At 43.7% G+C, this 22510-nt stretch overlaps 1 protein-coding gene across 1 annotated transcript in view; it reads left to right on the top strand.

Annotated features, from left to right (window-relative positions):
• Positions 1–2810: 2810 nt before the first annotated feature.
• The window catches only part of GNAQ (G protein subunit alpha q), a 299677-nt gene continuing 279977 nt past the window's right edge, over positions 2811–22510 (top strand). The window contains exon 1 of the mRNA XM_045781065.2: positions 2811–2947. Coding sequence (XP_045637021.1) covers positions 2812–2947 — 136 coding nt within the window. The 5' untranslated portion in view covers position 2811. The remainder of the gene's footprint in view (positions 2948–22510) is intronic.

Below are 22510 nucleotides of genomic sequence, written 5' to 3'. Positions count from 1 at the left end.
TTTGAATTTTCTTTTCCTGTTTCTTTCTTGTCATCTTTATACGGCTTCATCACTGTAGGGTATTGGCTTACTTCCTGATTTCTTTCCAATATTTGAAGAAACATCCTCTTATTGATCAGTTTTATCCATTCAAATATCTACTAAGTGCCAAGGAGTATCCCCGATTCTGGGGATTCATGGGTAACAAAACAGATTTTGATTGTACCTACGATGTGTTGAAACAGTGTAATTCCTTTCATCAAAAGCTAAGCCAATTCAGTCAAAACGGATTACCTGATAGCCTGATAGTACAGTTTAAGAGGCAGTTTCAAAATCGCAGAGTCCTTGGCTAGGAAACCAGAGACTTGAAGCTTCCTGTCATTTGATTTTTTTGGTGTTTAGTATTACTCTGAAATATATATAAACATATATATAAACACATATATACGGATGCAAACTTATGATTAAACGTTTCCCCTGAAGCCATTTAAAATCTCTGCATATTCAATTTCAATCTTTAATTTCATTAATCACTTAACTTTGAATTTTAATGTCACAGAAAGTCTAGTGACTTTGTACATATGAGGGTGGTGAGGTTTGTTTTCTCTGCTTTCCTGGCCTATGTGAAAGGTAATCATTTTTTAGGCCAGGTATTCTTTTAAAAAGGGAGCCTAAAGTCTAGATCTAATGTCTCCATGACTTGTTGGATCTGAGTCCTGGTGTGTGTGTGTGTGTCAAGGGGTGATGTAATGGCACATGAAAGAAGGTAGTCACACAGCTGTCGTCCAAGGAGCCCATGTGCATTCTTGACCTGTAGCAACAGTAGTCATAACCTTATTTTACACTCTGGGTGAGCAGATGGCTCCAGAACCATCTCAGAAAACATAAAACGTGGAAAAGGGATTCCTTTCACCAAATACAATTTACTCTTGAGACCACAGTTTCCATTAAAGCAGGAAGCAATCTGAGTTTCACCTCTTGCAGCTATTAGACCAACTAAAACCTGAATGAGCAAGGAGATTTGTGTGTGTGTGTGTGTGTGTGTGTGTGTGTGGTCATTTATCAATCGAGTATGACAACAAAATAAGCACACATTTTAAAGGAAAGTGCCTCAGTCGAAGGTGGACTCTTTGAATGGGATTTTGCCCGGGGCAGTCTTGTTTTCCCCATTTCCCATTTTATTCTTTCCTTTCCTTCCACATTATTTTGCATTTCCCCGTTAAGTCGACCATAATTCAATCTCGGGCCAGAAGGGCAATTTGATTACTTGGCTGTTAAACATCGTGTCCCTTTTCAAAGACAAGAGAGGAGCTTGTAACAAAACAAAACAGAAACCACCTCAACGGCATGAAAAATTGGAGGCCCTTGGAACTTGGACAGCTTCATTTTGCAGCTCAGGATTTAGATTTCTATCTCCCGTAACTTTGCCGACAGTTTCGCCTATTAACACCCCCCCGCCCCCCACCTCCCTCAGGGCACCAGTGACAGTTCCTCGTCTTCCTCAGTCTCACTCCACGACCAAGTACATCCTATGTTCCAAGACTCAACTGGGGTCAGAGGTGACGCGAGATACTTTTCTCACCGAATGGCGTTTTAGAAATAGGGACGGGACAGAATACAGAAGTGGCCGAGAGGCGGCCCCGGGGCGCCCACCTGCGCGGCCCGGGCGCGGGGGGCGCGAGCGCGGTGGCCGCCGGCCGGGAGCCGCACCGGGGCTTCGCGGAGCCGGCCCGGGCTAGGGGCTGCATCCCGCGACGCCGCCGAGGGCCCAGGCCGCCATATTCCTGCTCCACCACGCCCGGGCGGCCGGCGGGCAGCGGCAGGTTGGCGGCGGCCCCAGCCCGCCCCTCGCCGGGGGCGGCCGTGACCGCTGCGCCCGCGGGCCCCCACCGGGGCGCGGGAGCGGGAGGCGCCCGCAGAGCCCGAGGGGCCGGCCCAGCTGGGAGCGGCAGGCGAGGCGAGAGCCGCACTGGGAGGCGCGCCGCGGCGGCTGCGAGCCCAGGAAAGCCTTCCAGGAGGGGCCGGGCGGCACCGCCTCTCCGCTCCCCTCCCTCCCTCTCTCCGCCTCCCCTCCTCCTCCTCCCGCCGCCGCCGCCTCCCTCCCGGATCTGTGCTCCAGTTCAGAGAAAGAAGAAAATGTGTGTGTGTGGCGAGGGGGAGGGCGAGCACTGAGCAGCCGCTCCGCGCCTGGCAATCGGGGCCGGGGGTGGGCGTCTGGCGGAGGCGGAGCGGAGGCGGAGGCGACGGAGCGCGCGGCGGGCGGGCCGGCGAACGGGGTTTGCGCGCGAGCCGGGCGGTGGGCGCGGGCAGGGCCCAGGGCGCCCAGGAGCCGTGTCAGGCGGCGGCGAGGAGCGGGCGCGCCGGGCGCGGGGAGCCGTCGGCGGCCGCTGGCTGCGGGGACGCCCCGGTGGATGTGCTCTCGCCGCCGGGCGCAGGGCTTAGGGGAACCTCGGCGGCGGCGGCGGCGGCGGCTCGGGGGGCGAGGCGGGCCGCCCGTTCCCAGGGAAGGAGGCGCGGGCGTCTGAGCGAGGCCGGGCGCGGCGGCCTTCCCTCGCGCGCCCCCCGAGCCAGCGCCCGCGGCTGCCTCCCGCGCCCGCCTCGCTCCTCCCGGCGGCCCGAGCCGCCCGCTCCCGCCGCACCCCCGGCCCACCTGGTGGCCCCGGCCCTGGCCGCGGACCCCGCGGCCGTTCCCCGAGCTCGTCCCGGACGCGCGCCCGGGCGGCGGGGGCTCGGCGGCCACCGCTGCCTCGGGGGAGCGAGGGCGGGAGGGTGTGTGTGCGCGCGTGTGAGCAGGGGGTGCCGGCGGGGCTGCAGCGGAGGCACTTTGGAAGAATGACTCTGGAGTCCATCATGGCGTGCTGCCTGAGCGAGGAGGCCAAGGAAGCTCGGCGGATCAACGACGAGATCGAGCGGCAGCTCCGCAGGGACAAGCGGGACGCCCGCCGGGAGCTCAAGCTGCTGCTGCTTGGTGAGTACAGCCCGAGGCCGGCCTCCGTGGGCCCTCCCGCCGGGCCCCCGCGGCCCCCGCCCGTTGTCCCCGGGTCCCCGGGGCCGCTGCCCTCCGCGGCCCCCGCCCCCGGGCGCCCGCGGCTCGCCCCGACCCTCGGCGGGCGCGTCCCCGGCCACTACCTGCACCCGCGCGGGCGCGTAACACACGCGCGCGCGCGCATACACGCGCGCACACACACACGCGCAGAGGGGTCGGGGCTGCCCTGCCCCGGGCCTCCGCGTGTGCCTTTTGGTATCCCCGAGGGCTGTGCCTTCGGGGAGTGCGTTTATCTGCTGTGCATCTGCTAAATGGCAAATCGCTTCGGGGGAGAGCCGCGGGGGTGGGAAGGTGGGCAGCGGGGTTGAACTTCAGCGTCTTGGCCATGGCGCCCCGTGCTGGAGAGGGGAGCTGTGTGGCCCCGGGGTGACGAGCCGGGCTGGGGCACGTTGGGGGACGGCGTGCGGTGGGGTGGCCCGTGTGCATCCATTGTCAGTGCTTTCTGGGGTCAGCAGGGAATGGTGGTAGGGTGGGCAGACTCGCGACTGGATTCCCCAAGGAGTGATGATGAGGGAGCCGACTGGTTGGCCCTCCAAAGAAAGGGGGGTTATGTATTGGGGGGGCGGTTAGGCAAGCTCGGATGTGGCACACAAGTGCTGTTCTCTAGCCACCAGACCACCGAAAGGAGGGACCCAGATGAGTTTCTTGACCAGTGGATGGTGGCAGGCTTGTTTCTCGTCTGCACCATTCCTTCCAGATAAAGAGGAGGGATACGGGAGGGAGGGTTGTGCTGTGTGGTTGTTGACAGCGACGGGTTTCTTTTGTTTAATGAGGCAACCCAGATGTAGGCCTGAATTCACAATAGTTACTACTGAAAACCAGAGCAGCCTCTCAATTACTCTCACGGCAACAAATAGAAACCTTTTGTTTAAAACGGACAGCATTTTAATATCCTTGGGATCTGGACTGGAAGGAAAACGGGAAGTGTATAGCAAAAATTTCCCTTTAATCTCTAAAAAAAACACAACCCAGCATTCTGCCTTCACACTAAGTTATCAAGAAAATGCCATTTCTCAAATAAGAATTCTATAGATAATTATCTTTGAGAGAATGTTCAGAATCAAGGATCAGGGTACACATAGGAGCCGGCCTGACAGAACTCTGAGCTATGGTGGTAGGGGAGCAAGCAGCTTTGCAGTAACAGGCCTGAAAAATGTCTGCACTTGTGTTCAAGATATTTGCGTGTATCATAAATATGTTTCTCAGACATGTCTGGAAGAAAGAAATATTGTACTGTCAATTCAGATTTAAGAAGCATGCAGTTTCTTTCTTGAGCATTCCATCTCCTGGTTCAAGGAACCAGTTGCCTTTGGGACTGCTCTGCTTATCTACAGGATCATTTACAAGAGGGAGCAAAATATAATGATCACAAGTAGTTACAAATGGTTAACTCACATGCCATGCTTTATGTCTTCATCTTGAAACATTAGATAAACGTGCACGTGTTTGTAAGGAACAGAAGGCAAAGCAAGGGATAAAAAAGGTGGGCTTTAGGTAATGAAGCCAGGGGAGGGGAAAACTGCAATTGGATAATGAAGATTTAAAAAAAAATGTCTTATTCTCGTTTTGGGCTACTTCTAACAGCTGAATAATGTGTGATTGAATATGTTGTGAATTCTCAAGATTGAGAAAAATAGGGGAAGAGGAATAGGCATGGGGTGTAGAAGTGCACGATAAAGGGGAAAAGCATGTGTTTTAGAGAGACTGAAGAATAGGTTTTCTTTTGCCCTGTTTACAGTCTTTGTTTATGGTTAGCTGTGAATGCAGCGTTTGCCATCTCTCAAGCCATCCCCATTGTCTGAAATGTGACAGCCCGAGGTTCCTAGCAGTTCTGAGTTAGAACCCTGGGGGTTTGTCTTTTTGAAGGCCTCAGTTTGAATGTCTAGGAGGACGACTTTTAGGCAAATACACATATATGGACACTTAATTACATACTGCACATTTCAGTAACATACGGTGCTTGAAAAATGCGCTTGGGGAGATACGTTTATGAGCAAGGAAGTGAAACAGTTTTACTGCTAAAGTGGTAGGAATGGAGAACTTTTTCCCTTCTTAGATATTTGCGTGGGGTTTAATACAGCCTCACCCCAGCCCCCAAATAGGGGCTATTAGAAGTGGTGGGAAAATATGGCATTAATTTAGCACCTACATTCATTAGTACCATTTGAAACTCATACATTTAGTTACAAACAAGACCCCTAGGCACCTGGTAAGATTTGTTACAGTCTCGTATTCTAGGTATGTTGCTTCTGTAGCACAATGCGTTTGATACTTGTACTACTTTACAGTAAATGTTCTCTACTAAATGCAGATGCGTGTGTGTGTGTGTGTGTGTGTGTGTGTGTGTGTGGGCGGGAGTGTGATTTCACAATTTTTTGAATCCAGGAGAAAGATGATGGTTGATTTGAACCAGGCAAGGTACCGGGGAGGGCTTCTGTTTGAAGGACGGCTCTCGCGTCGGCTGCTTGGATGGGTTCACTGAATCTTCCTGTTCCTGCCTGTCCAAAGGAGGTTATAGGATTTATCTTTTGACAGTGGCAGGATTTATCAGTATTTCTAACTACCTTATTTAAATGGAGGGGTCACTCTTATATTTAAGTGACATTCAGTATAAATTATTTTCAAAGTGAATTTTAGTTCAAGACATGACGCCATTTTAGTGGAAATGGATTTATTTGGCAGGGGACCTTTGCATTTGTTCACCAGTTATTTTATATATTAATAATATGAAGAAAAGAGAAAGAGAAAATAGGGGTTACCTGCCTAGATGAAAGTATAGCAGTGAAATTTGGGCTGTTTTGATACCCATATGGCAGTTATGCCAGTGTATTCCAAATTCTATAGTAGTAATATTTTTTGATTTTTATTATTTTTTTAAATGAACCCAGAAACTTACCACTTTAAAATACCATATTTAATAATCAATTCTTGCTTTCCTTACCATATTCATTCTCTGAATTTATTTACATGTTTTTCTTTGACACCTCATGAAAACTTTGTATTCTAACATATATGCGAGAGAATAACCTGATTTTAACTTGGTTTAAGTTTCTATATGTTCTGTGGGCTATAGTACATCACATTTATTTTAACTGATTAATATTTATGAATATTAGCTAAATGTTTCTATTTGTAGTACGTAGGTCACAGTATTAATATTAATGTGTCTTGAAGTCTGTATACAACAAGTGGCTTTGAATCCCTGCATTCAGTCACAGATACCATGCTGAAATTTTTTTCAGTTCCTTGAAGAGAGACATCTATCTATCTATATATATAGATATAGAGATATAGAGATATATTTCCTGTAAACCTGTTCTTATTGTACATGTTTTTAAAATCTTGACTCTTCAGATCTTAATAATCAAACAGGAAGATTTAGCAAACCTTTATAATTGATTGGATTCCACCTATTAAAAACAGGCTCTTTAGGCCAGTCTGAGATGGAAGAATCGATGTTCTTGGTCTTCTAACCGAATTACATATGTGATTGTGGATTTTCTTCCTAGGAGGGTAGGGATTGTGTCTCTGGTGCTCACTGTTAAATCCCAGCTGCTAGCACAGTAAGTATCTAACTCATAGCATGTCTCAATAAGAACTTGTTGAATGAGTACATTTATTTGTGACCCTCCCGATAGAAACTGAGACCATGAAATAATGAATAAATGATGGAGACACAGGGAAATGTACTGTTCTTAATCTGGCAGATAAAAAATCATGATCTTTAAAAAATTGTATGTAGTTGACTATGTTGACTATGAGTTGACTATGAGTGCTTTCCAGAATGGGAAGTGTTAATATAACACGTTACATCACATACTGAACCAGTGTATTACAGTGCCGTGCTGGGTGTATTTGGGAATGGTAACAGTCATGCTTAAAGTATGAAAGTTTAAAAGGAAAAGAAAGAGACACCATTCCATATCTTGATTACTTTTTATTGTGTGGAAGCTAATTTAACCCTGTCATCTTGTGGCCATACACTTTCTGCATGGTACTCTCAACAGAGTGAGTTTTAAGTTCTTCAGGGCATGGGTGGCGACTGCAGATATTTTTATGATTTATGTATACAGTTAGCTGAGAACCACAGTGATTAGATACAGTTTTAAGAGTTGCAGATGGTCTAATTTGAATTGAGAGGTATATAGTTGCACTGAAAACCGTACAGTTATAGAGCAGGAGGGGACTTGGAAGGCTGGGAATGCTCAGGCAAATTTAGAGAGGGAGAGTTCATTCACGTGGGTCTGGGTGAAAGCGCCTGCCCCACGACCCCTTTGTGGAGTTCCCTGGAGAAGAATGGGGGTTGATAGTCTGAATTAACCTAGAAGTTAGTAGCCATCTAGGATGGCCATTCAGACCCGCAGAATGCAGGGATCTCTGTAAGCAGCCCTAATAACAGCCTCTCCCTGGAAATACCAAAATACGGTGTTACTGAGGCTGCTTTAAAACCAACTAGTTTTATTTTTTGCTATTCTTTTAGCTTCCAAGTGTTAAATATGTTTCTAAATGTCAGGATTTATTTGGTTGCATTTTCTCTTTTTCTTTTCTGCTTTTTTTGTTGTTGTTGTTTCTTTGAAACAAAGTACTTACAGTTTACATCCGAAGGGTGAGATGGGAGCATCCCTCGTAAAAATCAGGATTGTAGCTCTGACTCTATAGCAAAGCCTTTTGCGTTGAGCCACGTAGATTCATTGTCTAGATCTGCCCTGTAACTCATTCCTCTGTTTATATGTTATTTCTTCATATGGGAACTTCACGCATTAAAACCAGACTCTGTAGTGAAGTCACCTCCTGTGTATCGATACAGATATTTTTAGGTAAATTTAGGAAGGAGAACCGGAAGAGTAATTTAGTGGCCATTTTTTTTCTTAAATATAAATTTGATAGCCTCCTTTTCATTAAAAACAATAACACCACAACAACCCAGCTCCACTTTGTAAGAAATGGCTTATGTTCAGTTTTCAGAGGTGCCTATTCAATATAGTTATGATTTTTATTACAGATGAATTTTTAAGGACCTGAAGCAGCTTTCACAGTTGTGAGGCTGCGTGCTATGCTAAACTTAGCAGAAAAAAGGAACAGATTTTACTTCATGATCCAGGCAAACTTACACTTGAGAAGAAATGAACTAGATTTTCCAAGGATGATTTTGTTTCCAGCATTCATATTAATTTTTCTTCAAGGGGAGGTTATTAGTTCTGTTGATATTAATGGAAATGTTGACTGGGTGTTGTAGAGGAAAAATAGGGAGCTCAAATGGTACATCTTGGGAAAGAGAAGCCATTTTAAGAAGGTTAGGCTTGCTTGCTTCTTAAGAAGGGGGAGGGAGGGAGTCTGTTTCCTCCAGACTCTATGTTTTGGGTTGAGGGAAATACAAGTATTTGTAGCAACAAATTTAAAGCCTAGTTTCCTGGTTGGAACAGGGAGGGCGATGACATTTTTCAAAAGGCACCTTTTTTTTTTTTTTAAGATTTTATTTATTTATTCGACAGAGAGAGAGACAGCCAGCGAGAGAGGGAACACAAGCAGGGGGAGTGGGAGAGAAAGAAGCAGGCTCATAGCGGAGGAGCCTGATGTGGGGCTCGATCCCATAACGCCGGGATCACGCCCTGAGCCAAAGGCAGATGCTTAACCGCTGTGCCACCCAGGCGCCCCCAAAAGGCAACTTCTACAGTGGCTTTTCAGCAATGTTAAGATCTTTGCAGAAATAATCCTAGGCAAGTGTGAAGCAGCAATAGAAGGTAAAGTGTGTGATTGTTGGTAATTAAATCTGTGGCAATAACTGACTACAGTAAACAGTGAATGTTTTCTCTTGTTCTGCCGAATGGAATAACGTTAAAGACAGAGCTATTCTCAGACCTAAACACGATTTTGTGTGAACAGCTGTTACTAATAAAATTATAGGAAGTTGTTTGACAATCACCTTTGATTTGTTGTGTTACTGATACGTAGAAATCTGTCCGATTTCTCATCTAACACATAGTAAAAGGAAGAAAAGGACCTAACCCCATGCTGTCGGAAACAAGTTCATAAATCCTAGGTGGTCGTGGATCTGAACTTGATAAGCAAAGGCAAATATCCATATTTGGTGCTGAGAACCAAAATCTGCATTCGCTTCATAGCTCTGGGGTTGGCCTTTATACCTAGCCCTCATTTCTGAGATCAGTGCAGGATATTTTGTTAAAAGCCTTCATGGTTGAATTTTAAGAACAAAATGAGGATTATTTAAAAATGAAGTTATGAACATACTTCAAATTCATTTATTCCACAAACACTTGCCAGTTATTGGAAAATAAACATTTCCTCCAATTTTTTTTTAAACAGGCATCTCTAATGAAAGAACAGTTGCATACAGAATGCTGGTCAAATGAACAAACAGTAAGCACCTAATATGTGCAGAAGAATGTGCTGGATGAGACACTCCTAAACCCTTATTTGTCAACAGGAAAGACTACAAGCACTTTTTCACAGTTCTTGTTGTTTCTCAGTTGACGCCCTCGGAGGGACATGTCCTTCTGAGTTTTATCCTTCCTGGCGTTGGCTTTTTTATTGGCTCTTAATACAAAGAAAAAAAAAACCCCAAATAATCTGAAGGCCATTGTAGAGGCTTTCCAGGGATTACACAACTGGGGAAGGCAGATGATCTTGAGAATTATTTCCTCGGAGCATATCGTTTTTTGCCTTTAACTGTGAGAAATGATTACCAACCCCTTGCCCTGAGCTCCAACTAGACTGGAACTCACGAAGGCAAAGGTAATGGCTTTTGTTGTTCTGTGTCTCGACGTAACACAAAACCTTGCTCAATTTACCGGGATTCTCTTGTCAGGCCCTGGGGGTGGGCGGCTCGTAGGCGGGGGGCTCGTGGGCATAGGAGAGGGTGGGCAGCTGGATTCCCCCAAAGAAAGAGCAGTTGGAGGACGTGAAGGTTAAACTTTTTGCTTCCGTCTAACGTCTAACGGGTTACCATCCGTCTGTTCTCCATTTGCCACTCCTTGCTGTTTCGGGGGCCACCTGGGGCACCGTAAAAGGAATTCTGTTTTAACGCTGAAATAGTCTTTGTCTCCTTGCCTGCTTCTCATTCATTGTCTAGCGAGAATGATTCAGTTGAACGTTCTCATATTGTTTCGGGTTGAAAAGCCAATGGCAGTTTATGCAGCAGTTTGAATGGAAAACTGTTACACACACAAGTCCTTTGAAATTTAAAAATTCCGTGCACCTTTATTACAGGATTAATTTTGGCCAGTGAGTGGTTTGACTGCTTTAGAAACAAAGTAGTTGTTTCAAGGAAGTGTGTAATGGATTGTGGGGCAGTTGGGAACTCGAATGTTATTAATGCCATTATATTTCTGAAACCTCACAGAGGGGACAATAATTGATCCACAAATTAAAGAAAAAGAGCGAGAGTGAGACTTTTTGGCTCCATTGCAGGCCGTGAAGAGTGATGTTTAGAAACCTATTCCTGCATATTTCTAAGAGATAGCCTTGAGTTTTTCTCCCTTTAGAGAACTGAAATGATGAATTTGTTGCCTCTTCCCGAAATCTGACTTTGTTGTTGTTGTTGATGTTGTTGTTGTTATTCTTTTTTGTTCACTATCGCTTGTGAAAAAATTGGAGGAGATTTTTTATATTTTTAAGACTTAAAAGCTTCATTTTTATTGTTTCTCTCCTGTTTCCTTTTGCCGTAGGAGCAAGCAGGCTGATTGGTGGCACCTGCCCTATATTTCCTGGTAGCTGCAACTGACCAGTTGCTTCTAGAGACAAGTGCTTCAGTGTCTCCCCCCCCCCACTATTCCAGCTGTTGGCCAGAGGCCCCCCAGGTAGCCCTTCCACGCAGATACCACCCACCTATTCACAGTGCTCTCCCTGCAAGGAGGGGCGCCTTCGACTCCCTGGCATGCGCATTTCCTTGTGATTTAGGGAACTTCCCAGTTGGTGGCTGGGAGCTGGTGAGGGGAAGTTGGGTGCTTTAATACATTCAAAGGACACTTGTGAATGTGCTTTTAGGAGATGATTAACTTCCTTCAGCAACAGTTTAGCCTGGCAAAACCAAATAACGCTGTTAATTGAACAAAATGCACAAATCTCCTTCCTTTTCCAGGGGGCAGGGACTTGAGACTGGTTCATGATTACCAGCAGAGAGCGGTGAGCCCGCGCTGGGCGAGCGATCATGCACCACGGGGTTTCAAAATAGGATGCAGTGTATTTGCTAGAAAGGAGGAAGGTGCTGTAGGCCTGTGTTGAGTAATGGCGAGTCTTTCTCGTTTCATGACGAACATTCTCATCTCAGTCGCTGGAGAGCCTGGAAGCCTTCCTTTCTGCTTGTATTTCTGTACAGATAGGGTGGATAGCATTAGCCGAAGCCTTTGTTTTGTTACACCCAGGAAGCTTGAGTAGGTTTTTGGGTTTTTGGGGGTTTTTGTTTGTTTGGTTTGTTTTTTTATGGCAAAGATGCAGTGTGACCTTCTGACCCTGTGAATTGATATTTTGGGACCTACACTCTCCAGAGCTGCTTCCTTATTCTATATGTTCTTCTGCAGATGGCGAATGCAGTTTTCCTCCTGTCCTAAAGAGCTGACCCATTTCCTGTGACTTGTTCTAATAATACAGGATGACTTTAATTCTTGTTCCTAGTTTGCCCTTAAAAGAATGCCAGGGTCCTTGTTAAGTGTTTAACTCTTGTCTTTCTACAACTTACGATACAGTTTTGAAAATGGCTAAACCATGCACAAGCAGAGGATGTATTCGGCTGCATACATCCCCCTGCAGCTCTGCATCTTGCCTTAGTTACGTGGATGTTTTCCTGAAACCTGTAACGGTGGGGAAGTCAGGGACTCCTGCCCTGTCTCTTTTGCACTAACCTGAAGGTGTTTCTTTCGTTTGTTCCTTCACTGTTTCTCTAGAAACCTGTAGAATGACGAGATCGGACCAAATCTAAGGGCTGCTTTGCAGCGTTCTCTGCTTTCCCTCCACAGCCCTGGCATCGTGGCCACTTTCTGCCCCAACTCCTCCCGGGACGAGGGGCCCGAGCCCCAGCCCTCCGGTAGTGACAGGCTCTCCAGGAGGCGTTGGCAGGTCCGGTGGACTCCTGGCTGCCCTCACTGTCCTCCCCCTCCCCTCCGAAGCAACTCCGAGCGCCCTGCAGGCAGCTCCGACAGCTCTGGGCAAGAGCGGAGAGGCATTAGCGAGTCCGTCCGGAGCTGCCCTCATGCTGCCTGGCGTGCTGCTGATAGTTTCACTGCCTTCACAGGGCACGGTATCAAAAGCCTCCTGTCGTATCAGCATGGGTCTCTTGCTTCCTGCAGGAAGGGCGATATCCTGGCAGGCGCAGGGCTGGAGCCGGAGGGGCAGGCGCCCTGTTCAAGCGCTGCCCTGCTCAGGCCCCGGTGCTTTCATAGGTACTGGGAGGCCACTACCTTCGACTCACTACTATTTTTTTTCCCTCTTCATTGGCCTTTAAGCAGTGCTTTTCACTGGCTTACGGAGAATCTCTGTTGCCCAGGCCCTGCAGTTTTCAGTGAGAGCAGGTTGGCCATTCGCGCCTGGGCACTGGGAGTCCCCATACACCTCGGTGGAGTGCATTTGGGCGACTGCCTTGTATTTGGAGCCGGTATTTCTGTCCATTTCTTCTTCCATGACTGTGCCCACCCCCCCTCCGCCCCCCATGGGGCTTTCATTGAAACCAGAAAAACAGATAGTGGGCTGATTTTCTGAACTGCCCTCAGTTGTCATGGCCATGTCAGAGAAACTTCAAGAAGGCGACTTCCTGTGTCTCTTGTCTGCGTTCTGGAGAAAGGGCTCCATGACCAAAGAAGGAACAGCTAGACTCTTCGGCCTGGGTCTTCAGAAGCGCCTGATACCCTTGGAGGTGCCGGACGGGTGTTTGGAGTTTACCAACCCTGCTTTCCTCCCGGCTGTGGACTTTTCCTCACGTTCTTTTCAGCTGGATTGCAGATTTGGAGTTGGGCAGGTGCAGGGGAAACGGAGAACAGACACAGGCGTAGGAGAGTCATGGGGAATCTCACGGGGCTTGGCTGGGCAGAGGGTGTTGTTGCTGGTCGGGGTGGAGCAGTCGGGTCTTGCCAGACTCTGGAGAACAAGGGAGAGGTGCTCTGCTCCTTGGCTTGGTGTCTTTGCTCAGAAAGAGCTGGGCCAGTGCAGCTTCTCTTGCCAGCCGCACTGCCCTGCCGCATTTCCTCCTCATTGTCACGTCCCTTGTGCCTTCCTCTCCCAGATCCCTGGGTGGGAGATGAGCAAGGGTGGCAGGCTGGGTTGTATGGAAGGAGTTTTGGTGGCGCGCATTCTCTCCTGACCTTTCACTCCCGGAGGTGGTTGCATAGACCAAGCGCAGAACTCGTATGTCAAGCAGTGTCCTGAGAAAAACCATTCACACGTTATAAAGGAAACTTACAACATGGCTCTTCTCTCTCTCTTTCTCTCTCTCTCTCTTTCTCTCTTTTTTTTTTTTTCGTATCTGGCAGCTGTTTAAGGTGATGGAAATACATCTCTTACTGTATGGAGAACTCTGCTAATCTGGCCATGGGTTATTAGAATGTCTCTTGAGAGATCCTTGTCCAGGAAATCTGCTTCACCTGGCTTGCTTCTCCTACAGTAGAGCCCCTGCCAGTTGCCCAAGGCACTAAATAGATAAGTAGTAGCCTGAGATATTCTTGCCAAGTGGATTCACACTCAGGTGGAGGCACGTGATACAGAAGTAATCTTGTCATTTTAGCTGAGAAAGGCACCTATCAGTTGGTGCTGTTCCCATTCTCTTTGGAGCTGTTCACATTCTGGGCTATCACACGCAAGCCCAGGGAGATTATTCAATAGGCCCTAAAGCCTGTTTCCATTTATGACCAACATTCAGAATGGGCTGCTTTTGTCCAAGATAGAAACGACTTATGAGGATTTCTTGACTTGAAATGTAGGCAAATATATTTCAAATAATTTGAATAATTTTGAATAATTTGAAAGCAGAGCTAGGGAGTGCTGAAACAAAAGATACTTGAAATCAAGCTCTATTTTTGTTACCAATCAGTTCCTAATGGGAACTAATAAATTGGCATAATAGTGGCTCCTCTTGGAGCCATGCGTAGAGGGGACACACAGTCTAGAGATGGAAGGGCCATGATGTGTTCGAGGACTAATAAATGGTAGGAACGTCCTGGTTTCTCTTATTTGGCACTGGGTCACCATCTGAGATGTTAGTTACATGGAGCACATTAGAAATGACTAAAAATTTTGGGCACATACGCATCTCTCGTAATGATGAGTCCCCAAAGTTTCCCATGTTTTGTGAGAGAAGATACCTATATGTTGCTTGATTAGTTTCTGATAAACAATTTGTATTTTCCTATCCATAAAATTCTAATGGAGGAAATCATAGGAGGACTTCATTAATAGTATTTCTTAGGAAATCTTGACTCCAAATATATTTTCATCAAAATCCCCAGCTGTGTCCTTTGAGAAACACATTTGCTGTAGGGCTTTCCACCCCAGGCCATGCTTATTATGGGAACAGAGAATCTTGTCTAGGGTTTTTCTAAATCCCTAGAGTCTTATCTGTGAGTTGCTACTCAAATTATGATCTATCCTTCCCAGAATTAATTAATGCATGTGCATCCCAGTGTATTGACTCATAGGGTCACACAATGATTTATTTTTTTCTATTAAATATATTCTTCCTTTATATAATGTATCTTCAAACAGTATGCTACCAACTGAATTTATATTGTATTTTATTCTCTTTTTGGAATGAAGTAAGAGCACTTGAGATAGCTATCCTTTGGTGGTATGATTGTTTTCTAAAATAGTAAAGTTTAGTGATGAGAAAAACCATTGTATTTAATAGACAGAGTTTGAATCGAGAAGTGTTTATTTTCTTCCACTTAAGAATTTTCTTACATTCCTAAGAAATACATTATGTTGTTTTGATGTTGACCTTCAAAAGAATGACAGTCCATTCTATGTTAATAACTTTTTAAAAAGATATTAACTTTTTTTGAAGTATAGTATTTTTTTTAAAAGATTTATTTATTTATTTGACAGACAGCCAGCGAGAGAGGGAACATAGGCAGGGGGAGTGGGAGAGGAAGAAGCAGGCTCCCAGCGGAGGAGCCCGATGTGGGGCTCGATCCCAGGACCCTGGGATCATGCCCTAGGCCTAGGGCAGAGGCTTAACGACAGAGCCACCCAGGCGCCCTGAAGTATAGTATTGACACAAAATGTTACAGTAGTTTCAGGTGTACAGTGTTTTTTTATGTCTGATTTTTCAGTGATTTTGAAATACTATAAAATAATGGAATCAGTTGTCACTCAAAGTTTGAAAACCTTTTTAAATTTATTCATAAGTTTATCCAGAGTGTACTAACCTAAGAAACATGATTTTGTGTGTGTGTGATCCTTTCTAGTTTGTTTTATTTTTATATGTTTCTTGCAAAGATGTAATCATACTGTGTAATTTTAACATTATGTTCTAAGCATTTTCTATTTAGTTGTATATACTTCATATTAGTATTTAGAATTGGTGATAATATATATTTTTTAAAGATTTTATTTATTTGAGAGGGAGAGAGTGCGAGGGAGAGTGCATGAGCGGGGCAAGGAGCGGAGGGAGAGGGACAAGCAGACTCCTTGTTGAGCGGAGCCCTACGTGGGACTCTCATCTCATGACCCCGAGATCACACCCAAGTGGAAACCAAGAGTCAGATACTAAACTGGGTGCCTAACTGGCTGAGCCACCCAGGAGCACCTGTATAGTATTCTTTTAGAGGATATGTATTAATTTGCTTGCTTATTCTCATTTTTTGGGGGGGGACATTTATATTTCTCCCAATGTTCCCATTTTCTCTCTCTCTCTTTTTTTTTTTTTTTTTTTTTTTTTGAGGGTGGAGGGGCAGAGGGAGAATGAAAAAGAGAATCTTAAGCAGTCTCCACACCCAGTGCATGAGCCCAACTTGGGGCTTGAACTCATGACCCTGAGATCATGACCTGAGCCTAAATCAAGAGTTAGTCACTTAGCTGACTAAGCCATCCAGGCCCCCCCGCCCCCCGCCAATGTTACCATTTTTAAAATTTTGCTGTGATGAATTTCTTGATGGAGTTAGCATTTTTTATTTTATTTTATTTTTTTTAAGGTTTTTAAAAGTTTGTTTGACAGAGCACAAGCAGGGGGAGTGGCAGGCAGAGGAGAGGGAGAGGCAGGCTCCCCGCAGAGCAGGGAGCTGGACTTGGGGCTCCACCCCAGCCAAAGGCAGACTCTCAACTGACTGAGCCACCCAGGCGCCCCTGGAGTTAGCATTTTTTAAACACACACGCTTTATTAGAATAGATTAATAGAAATGTTAATTGTATGTCCGAGGAGATGAAAAATTCTATGAGTTGACTGCACACACCTAAAACCATCTTGAAGTGATTGTGTGTGATTTCTAACATCATGAGCAATGTTATGAGGGTTATCAGTAAGTTAATAAGCAAAGAAATTGAATGTAATTTTAAAATTTGCATTTACTTGATCACTCATGAGAATGATCATTAGCCCATGTGTTTGTTTCTAGTCGGATCTCTTATTTTGTAAGTTGTCTCTTTATTTCCTTTGTCTGTTTCCGAGTTTTGAACATACATATGAAATTAGGCTTTTTCATATTTACTGTAAATAACTTAACCCCAGTCTTTTGTTTTTCTCTTTGTTTTGTACTATTTAATACAGAAGCTTTTAATTATTTTGAAGCCAACCCTGTTGGTCTTTTGCTACTCTGTTTTAAAATGAAGATTTTTTTTTTAAAGATTTTATTTATTTATTTGACAGAGAGAGAGACAGCCAGCTAGAGAGGGAACACAAGCAGGGGGAGTGGGAGAGGAAGAAGCAGGCTCCCAGCGGAGGAGCCTGATGTGGGGCTCGATCCCAGAACCCTGGGATCACACCCTGAGCTGAAGGCAGACACTTAACGACTGAGCCACCCAGGCGCCCCTAAAATGAAGATCTTAATCTGGTTTAGAGACTGCATGAAAGTTAGATATACTTCTGTTTCTCTGGGCGAAACTAGTCTGAACATAGTGTTGATACATCACTGTTGTATGATTCTTTTTCTTCTAAAATGACAGAATACACACACGTAAGTTCATACTGTTAGAGATTATACAACATAAGTTGTTCTGTATGTAATTGGCTGTTTTCATCCAGTAATATGTAATGGATATCTGGCCATGTTAATATAAATCTTTTGCATCATGTTTATGGTTTGTTAGAGTTGCAATGTATCTTTGTTGTTAAGTGGTGTGCTGCACTTAGCTTATATCTGCTCATGAAAGCCAGTTGTACACATTTCTTCTTTTTTTTAAATGATTTTTTATTATACTATGTTAGTCACCCTACAGTACATCCCCGGTTTCCGATGTAAGGCTCGATGATTCATTAGTTACGTATAACACCCAGTGCATCATGCAATACGTGCCCTCCTTACTACCCATCACCAGTCTATCCCATTCCCCCACCCCCTCCCCTCTTAGGCCCTCAGTTTGTTTCTCATAGTCCATAGTCTGTCATGTTTCATTCCCCCTTCTGATTACCCCCCTTTCTTTATCCCTTTCTTCCCCTACCGATCATCCTAGTTCTTATGTTCCATAGATGAGAGAAATCATATGATAATTGTCTTTCTCTGCTTGACTTATTTCACTTAGCATTATCTCCTCCAGTGCCGTCCATGTTGCAGCAAATGTTGAGAACTCGTTTTTTCTGATAGCTGAGTAATATTCCATTGTATATATGGACCACAACTTCTTAATCCAGTCATCTGTTGAAGGGCATCTCGGCTCCTTACACGCTTTGGCTATCGTGGACAGTGCTGCTATGAACATTGGGGTGCACACATTTCTTCTAAATTCTCTGTTCAGGGACTTTACTTTGATCGCTTGAAGTCAGCCGTGATGGGGAGTATTTACACTGTGGAAACTGGCAAGTGCTGCAAAGCAGGACTTACCCCTCCCACTGGGAGAAGTTACTGGTAAACATTCACCAGCACACTATCATTTATACCTAACCCTTACTGATGGATACTTTTTTTTCCCATTAAAAATGTTATAATTAATGCTACAGTGAATATTGTAGGGGATCCATTTTGTAGACTTGTACAGTTGACCCTTTAGCAGGTAAGTTCCTCAGAGGTAGGTCATCAACCAAATGACGGACTTATTTTAAATTTTGATACACATCACCACCTGATCTTTCAGGAAGGTTGTATGAGTTTACTTTTCCACCTCTAGTTTACATTAGTGACTGTCAGTTGATGATTTTAAAAAAAAAATCTCATATTTATATGCGTTTTGTTGGATTAATTTCTGTTATACAGTCTTTTCTATACGACCTATTTACAAAAATACCAAGTACCTCTATTATTTAGTTTAGTTCATTTTTTTAAATCACTTTTAACTTCAACTTTATTAGCTTAGATATTTCTAGGAAATTGACCAGTTATCTACAGAAGGATGGAGTGCTCTAGGATGAATGTCTCCAAGGGGGAAAGAAAATAGAACTGATAAGATTATATGACAGGGGCGCCTGGGTGGCACAGCGGTTAAGCGTCTGCCTTCGGCTCAGGGCGTGATCCCGGCGTTCTGGGATCGAGCCCCACATCAGGCTCTTCTCCTGGGAGCCTGCTTCTTCCTCTCCCACTCCCCCTGCTTGTGTTCCCTCTCTCACTGGCTGTCTCTATCTCTGTCGAATAAATAAATAAAATCTTTTTTTAAAAAAAAAAAAGATTATATGACAGGTTTGGCCATGTACAAAATTGTACTGAAACACAAAGTTTTTAATTATGATGAAGTCCAATTTATTTTTTCTGTTGTTTCTTGTACTTTTGGTGTCATATGTAAGAAATTTTTGCTAAATCCAAGGTCACAAAGATTTACCTTCATGTTTTCTTCTAAGAGTTTTATAGATTTAGGTCTTAGATGTAGGTCTTTGATCCAGTTTGAGGTGATTTTTGTATATGGTGTGAGGTAGGGTTCTGACTTCTTCTTCTTCTTTTTTTTTTTTTTAACAAGTGGATATCTAGTTGTCTCAATACCATTTATTGAAAAGAGAAATTCTTTCCCCATTGCATGGTCTTGGCACCCATGTTATTTATTCTTGCCTTTATTTCTTTCTTGCAATTTCTGTACGTTTATTTGGTTGTCCTTTTTCTATTTTCTTGAATTAAAATTGATTATTTATTTTAATATTTTCTGGATTTGAGTTAGAAGTGTTGAATTAGTGTTAGAAGCTTTGAATTTTTCTCCTTGTTTCTATGTAGTGTTTATATCATTCTTTTACGGTTTTGATTTTTATGTTTGAACCAGGGTTGTTTAAGATAATTTTAAATTTTCTAAATGTTTGTGATTTTTGTTGTTTATTCCTACTCTTACATCATTTTGATAGGAGAATGTGGTCTGTATTGTTTTTACTTTTTAGAATGTATTGTAGCCTAATATGTAGTCATTTTTTGTTCTGTGATTACATAAAGTATATATATATATGTAATAAAACATAAATTTATGAGTGTTATTTAATTTTATTGCTTATATTTGTGGTGAATCTCCATATTTATATTATGAATCTGCCAAGTACTGAGAATTGAGCTGAAGCCTTCCATAACTCCAGTGTTTATGGCAATTTCTACTATTTTCAGAGATTTTTGTTCTCTCTATGTAAGTATTCTGTTTTCATGTGCCTTAAAAATGTCCACAAAAATTAAACTTTCATTGTATAACATTACCTTCTTATATAAGTCAGTTCTGTTTGATCTTGAATTCAGTTTTGTTGGGTGTTAATATGGGTCTTTTGTTTCACTTTGCTTGGCCTATTTCTCCATCTATTTTCAGCTATTCTTAATCTCTTTCTTGCTCCCCTCAGAGGTTTTGTTTTTGTTTACCCTCAGCTTAGAGTCTTTTTCCTTAAGTAGGTGAGTTCATTTTACTTATACATGTTGATGTCATCGATACAATTGGGTTTTTTGCATTTGATTTCTGTCTTCTGATTCTTTCATTGATTTCTGGTAGTTCTCTTCCTCTTTCATTTCTTCCTCCTTCCCTCTCTCCTTCCTTTGCCATTTGGTTTGTGTTGGGTTTCTTGTGTTTTCCACCTCTGATAATTTGAAACATCATAGCGTGCTTTTAATTTTACTATTGGATAATATAGATAATAGTATAGATAGTATAGATAATTATACTATCTGTATCGCTTGTAGTGGTATTCTTCAGGTTATGTTTCTCAATTTATCAGCTTCAGAGGTGGAATAGTATTTATTGTCCCCACCCCCAGGACCCCCATTTTTTTAATATAGTCTCCAGGCCCAGCATGGAGCCCAACATAGGGCTTGAACTCATGACCCTCAGTTCAAGACCTGAGCTGAGATCAAGAGTTGGACACTCAACCAACTGAACCACCCGGGCGCCTTGGGGTTGGGAAACTTTTTTTTTTTTTTAAGATTTTATTTATTTATTTATTTGACAGAGAGAGAGAGAGAGACAGCCAGTGAGAGAGGGAGCACAAGCAGGGGGAGTGGGAGAGGAAGAAGCAGGCTCCCAGCAGAGAAGCCTGATGTGGGGCTCGATCCCAGAACGCCGGGATCACGCCCTGAGCCGAAGGCAGACGCTTAATGACTGAGCCACCCAGGTGCCCCAGGGGGTTGGGAAACTTTTAATGTAAAGTGTGAGACAGTAAATATTTTTGGCTCTGTGGGCCATATGATCTCTGTTGCAACTGTTCAACTCTGCCGAGACTTTATTAGTGAATGGGTAGAGCTATGTTCAAATAAAACTTTATTTACAAAAATTGGCAGCCAGTCAGATTTGGCACTATAACCCCTGATCTATGTTACTTCCATTCTCTGCTCTCCCTGGTATGTAATTTGCATGTTCTGAATTTTTCTTATTCCTCTTATAGACAAGTTAGCGATACCAGACTTACAAGGGTTCTCTAAATCTTAATGGTTAGTAATACTATTAACACGTTTTATTTTATATATATATTATATATATATGTATATGTATATAATATATATATATATTTTTTTTCCGTCTTCCCTGAGACAACACTGAATATATCAAATGACAAATCTCTTATAAGAACAATGTAAACTTGTCTATGGCTAAGGACATTTTTCTGAAAGTTCAAGTCTGTCCCTGTAATTTAACTTATGGTCATTGAAAGGCTAAAGAAAACTGAAATTTCCTTAGTTTGAATGTAAAAAGGATATTTGTGTCAGTTGGCCTGAGAGGCATACATGGTCTTCAAGTTAGTTTCTGTGCTCTTTTTTGGGGGGTTGTTGTTATTCATTGGAGGGGCAGAGGAGGAGGGCGAGAGACAAGCAGACTGCCCTGGGAGCCCGATGTGGGGCTCAGTCTCACCATCCGGAGATCATGACCTGAGTTGAAATCAAGAGTCAGTTGCTCAACCGGCTGAGCCCCCAGGCGCCCCACTCTTTTTTTTAATCCATGTTCTGTGTGTTCTGCTCTTCCCCTGATTACAACTTTCTGACTCTTCAGATTGAGTATATCTGCTCTGTTATCCTGAAATGGTTTGTTCTTCTCCTTCTGCTTGTATTTCCTCCTTCTTCCTGTTCTTGTGCACTTGCCCTGAAATACAGTTAATGTTCGATCTTGCAAACCTATGTGAACTTTAACATTTCACAAATGATTCTATAGTTTTGCAAAGTTCCTACACAGAGTTCATTTATTTTCACACTTTCTGAAACTCTTAATTTTTTGGTTTCATATTCAATACCTGGAATCATCACAGGGAATCATTTCTAGTGAAGCCTAAAGAAACCCATCAAAGTATTTTGTTATGTGATGCTTATTATTCACATTCATAGATTTTAGTATTTATATGTATTTGTGTCTGTAATTAAAACGACATGTTTAGCATTAAGTCGGCATTGAAATAAGCGCTCATCACCAGATATTTCTTCTCTCATTTTCTTTAATCGTATGCTTTTATTTATTTTCATTCCCTTATGAGTTGGCTGGATTACACTTTCAGATAGATTTTTCATGAAGGGTCCATGGCTAATATACTTATATTCGTTCTTGTGTATTTGAGAATGCCTTTCTGTGGAATTCATGTGCTCATGACGGCTTGCAGGGGGATAGCATTCTTGGACGATGTGTCTTTTCCATCCACGTTGCTTGCCACATGGTGACCATTGCTCTGTTGTTTCCTGACATCTACGTTTGATGAGAAGGCTGCAGTCAGCCAGGATAGCTCTTTCTTTGTGATTTGCTTTTTCTCTCTGGATGTTCTTTCTTTCCTTAACACGGAAGTTTAAAAACTTGGCCAGGTTTTGCTTCAGTGTTTTATATTCCTTATTATTTATCCTGAAGCACTCTGAACCCATTCCATCTATATCTTCATCCTTTCATTTCAGGGATTTCCCCCAATTTATCATTGAATATTTTCCCTGTTCCACAGGAACATTTCTTGTCTTTAGGTGTGCTAGTTCCTCATATATT

This window comes from Ursus americanus, chromosome 34, assembly GCF_024610735.1.
Source record: "Ursus americanus isolate L20-20 chromosome 34, mUrsAme1.1.p, whole genome shotgun sequence".
Lineage (NCBI taxonomy): Eukaryota > Metazoa > Chordata > Mammalia > Carnivora > Ursidae > Ursus > Ursus americanus.
This window is presented reverse-complemented; position numbering and strand designations above follow the sequence as displayed.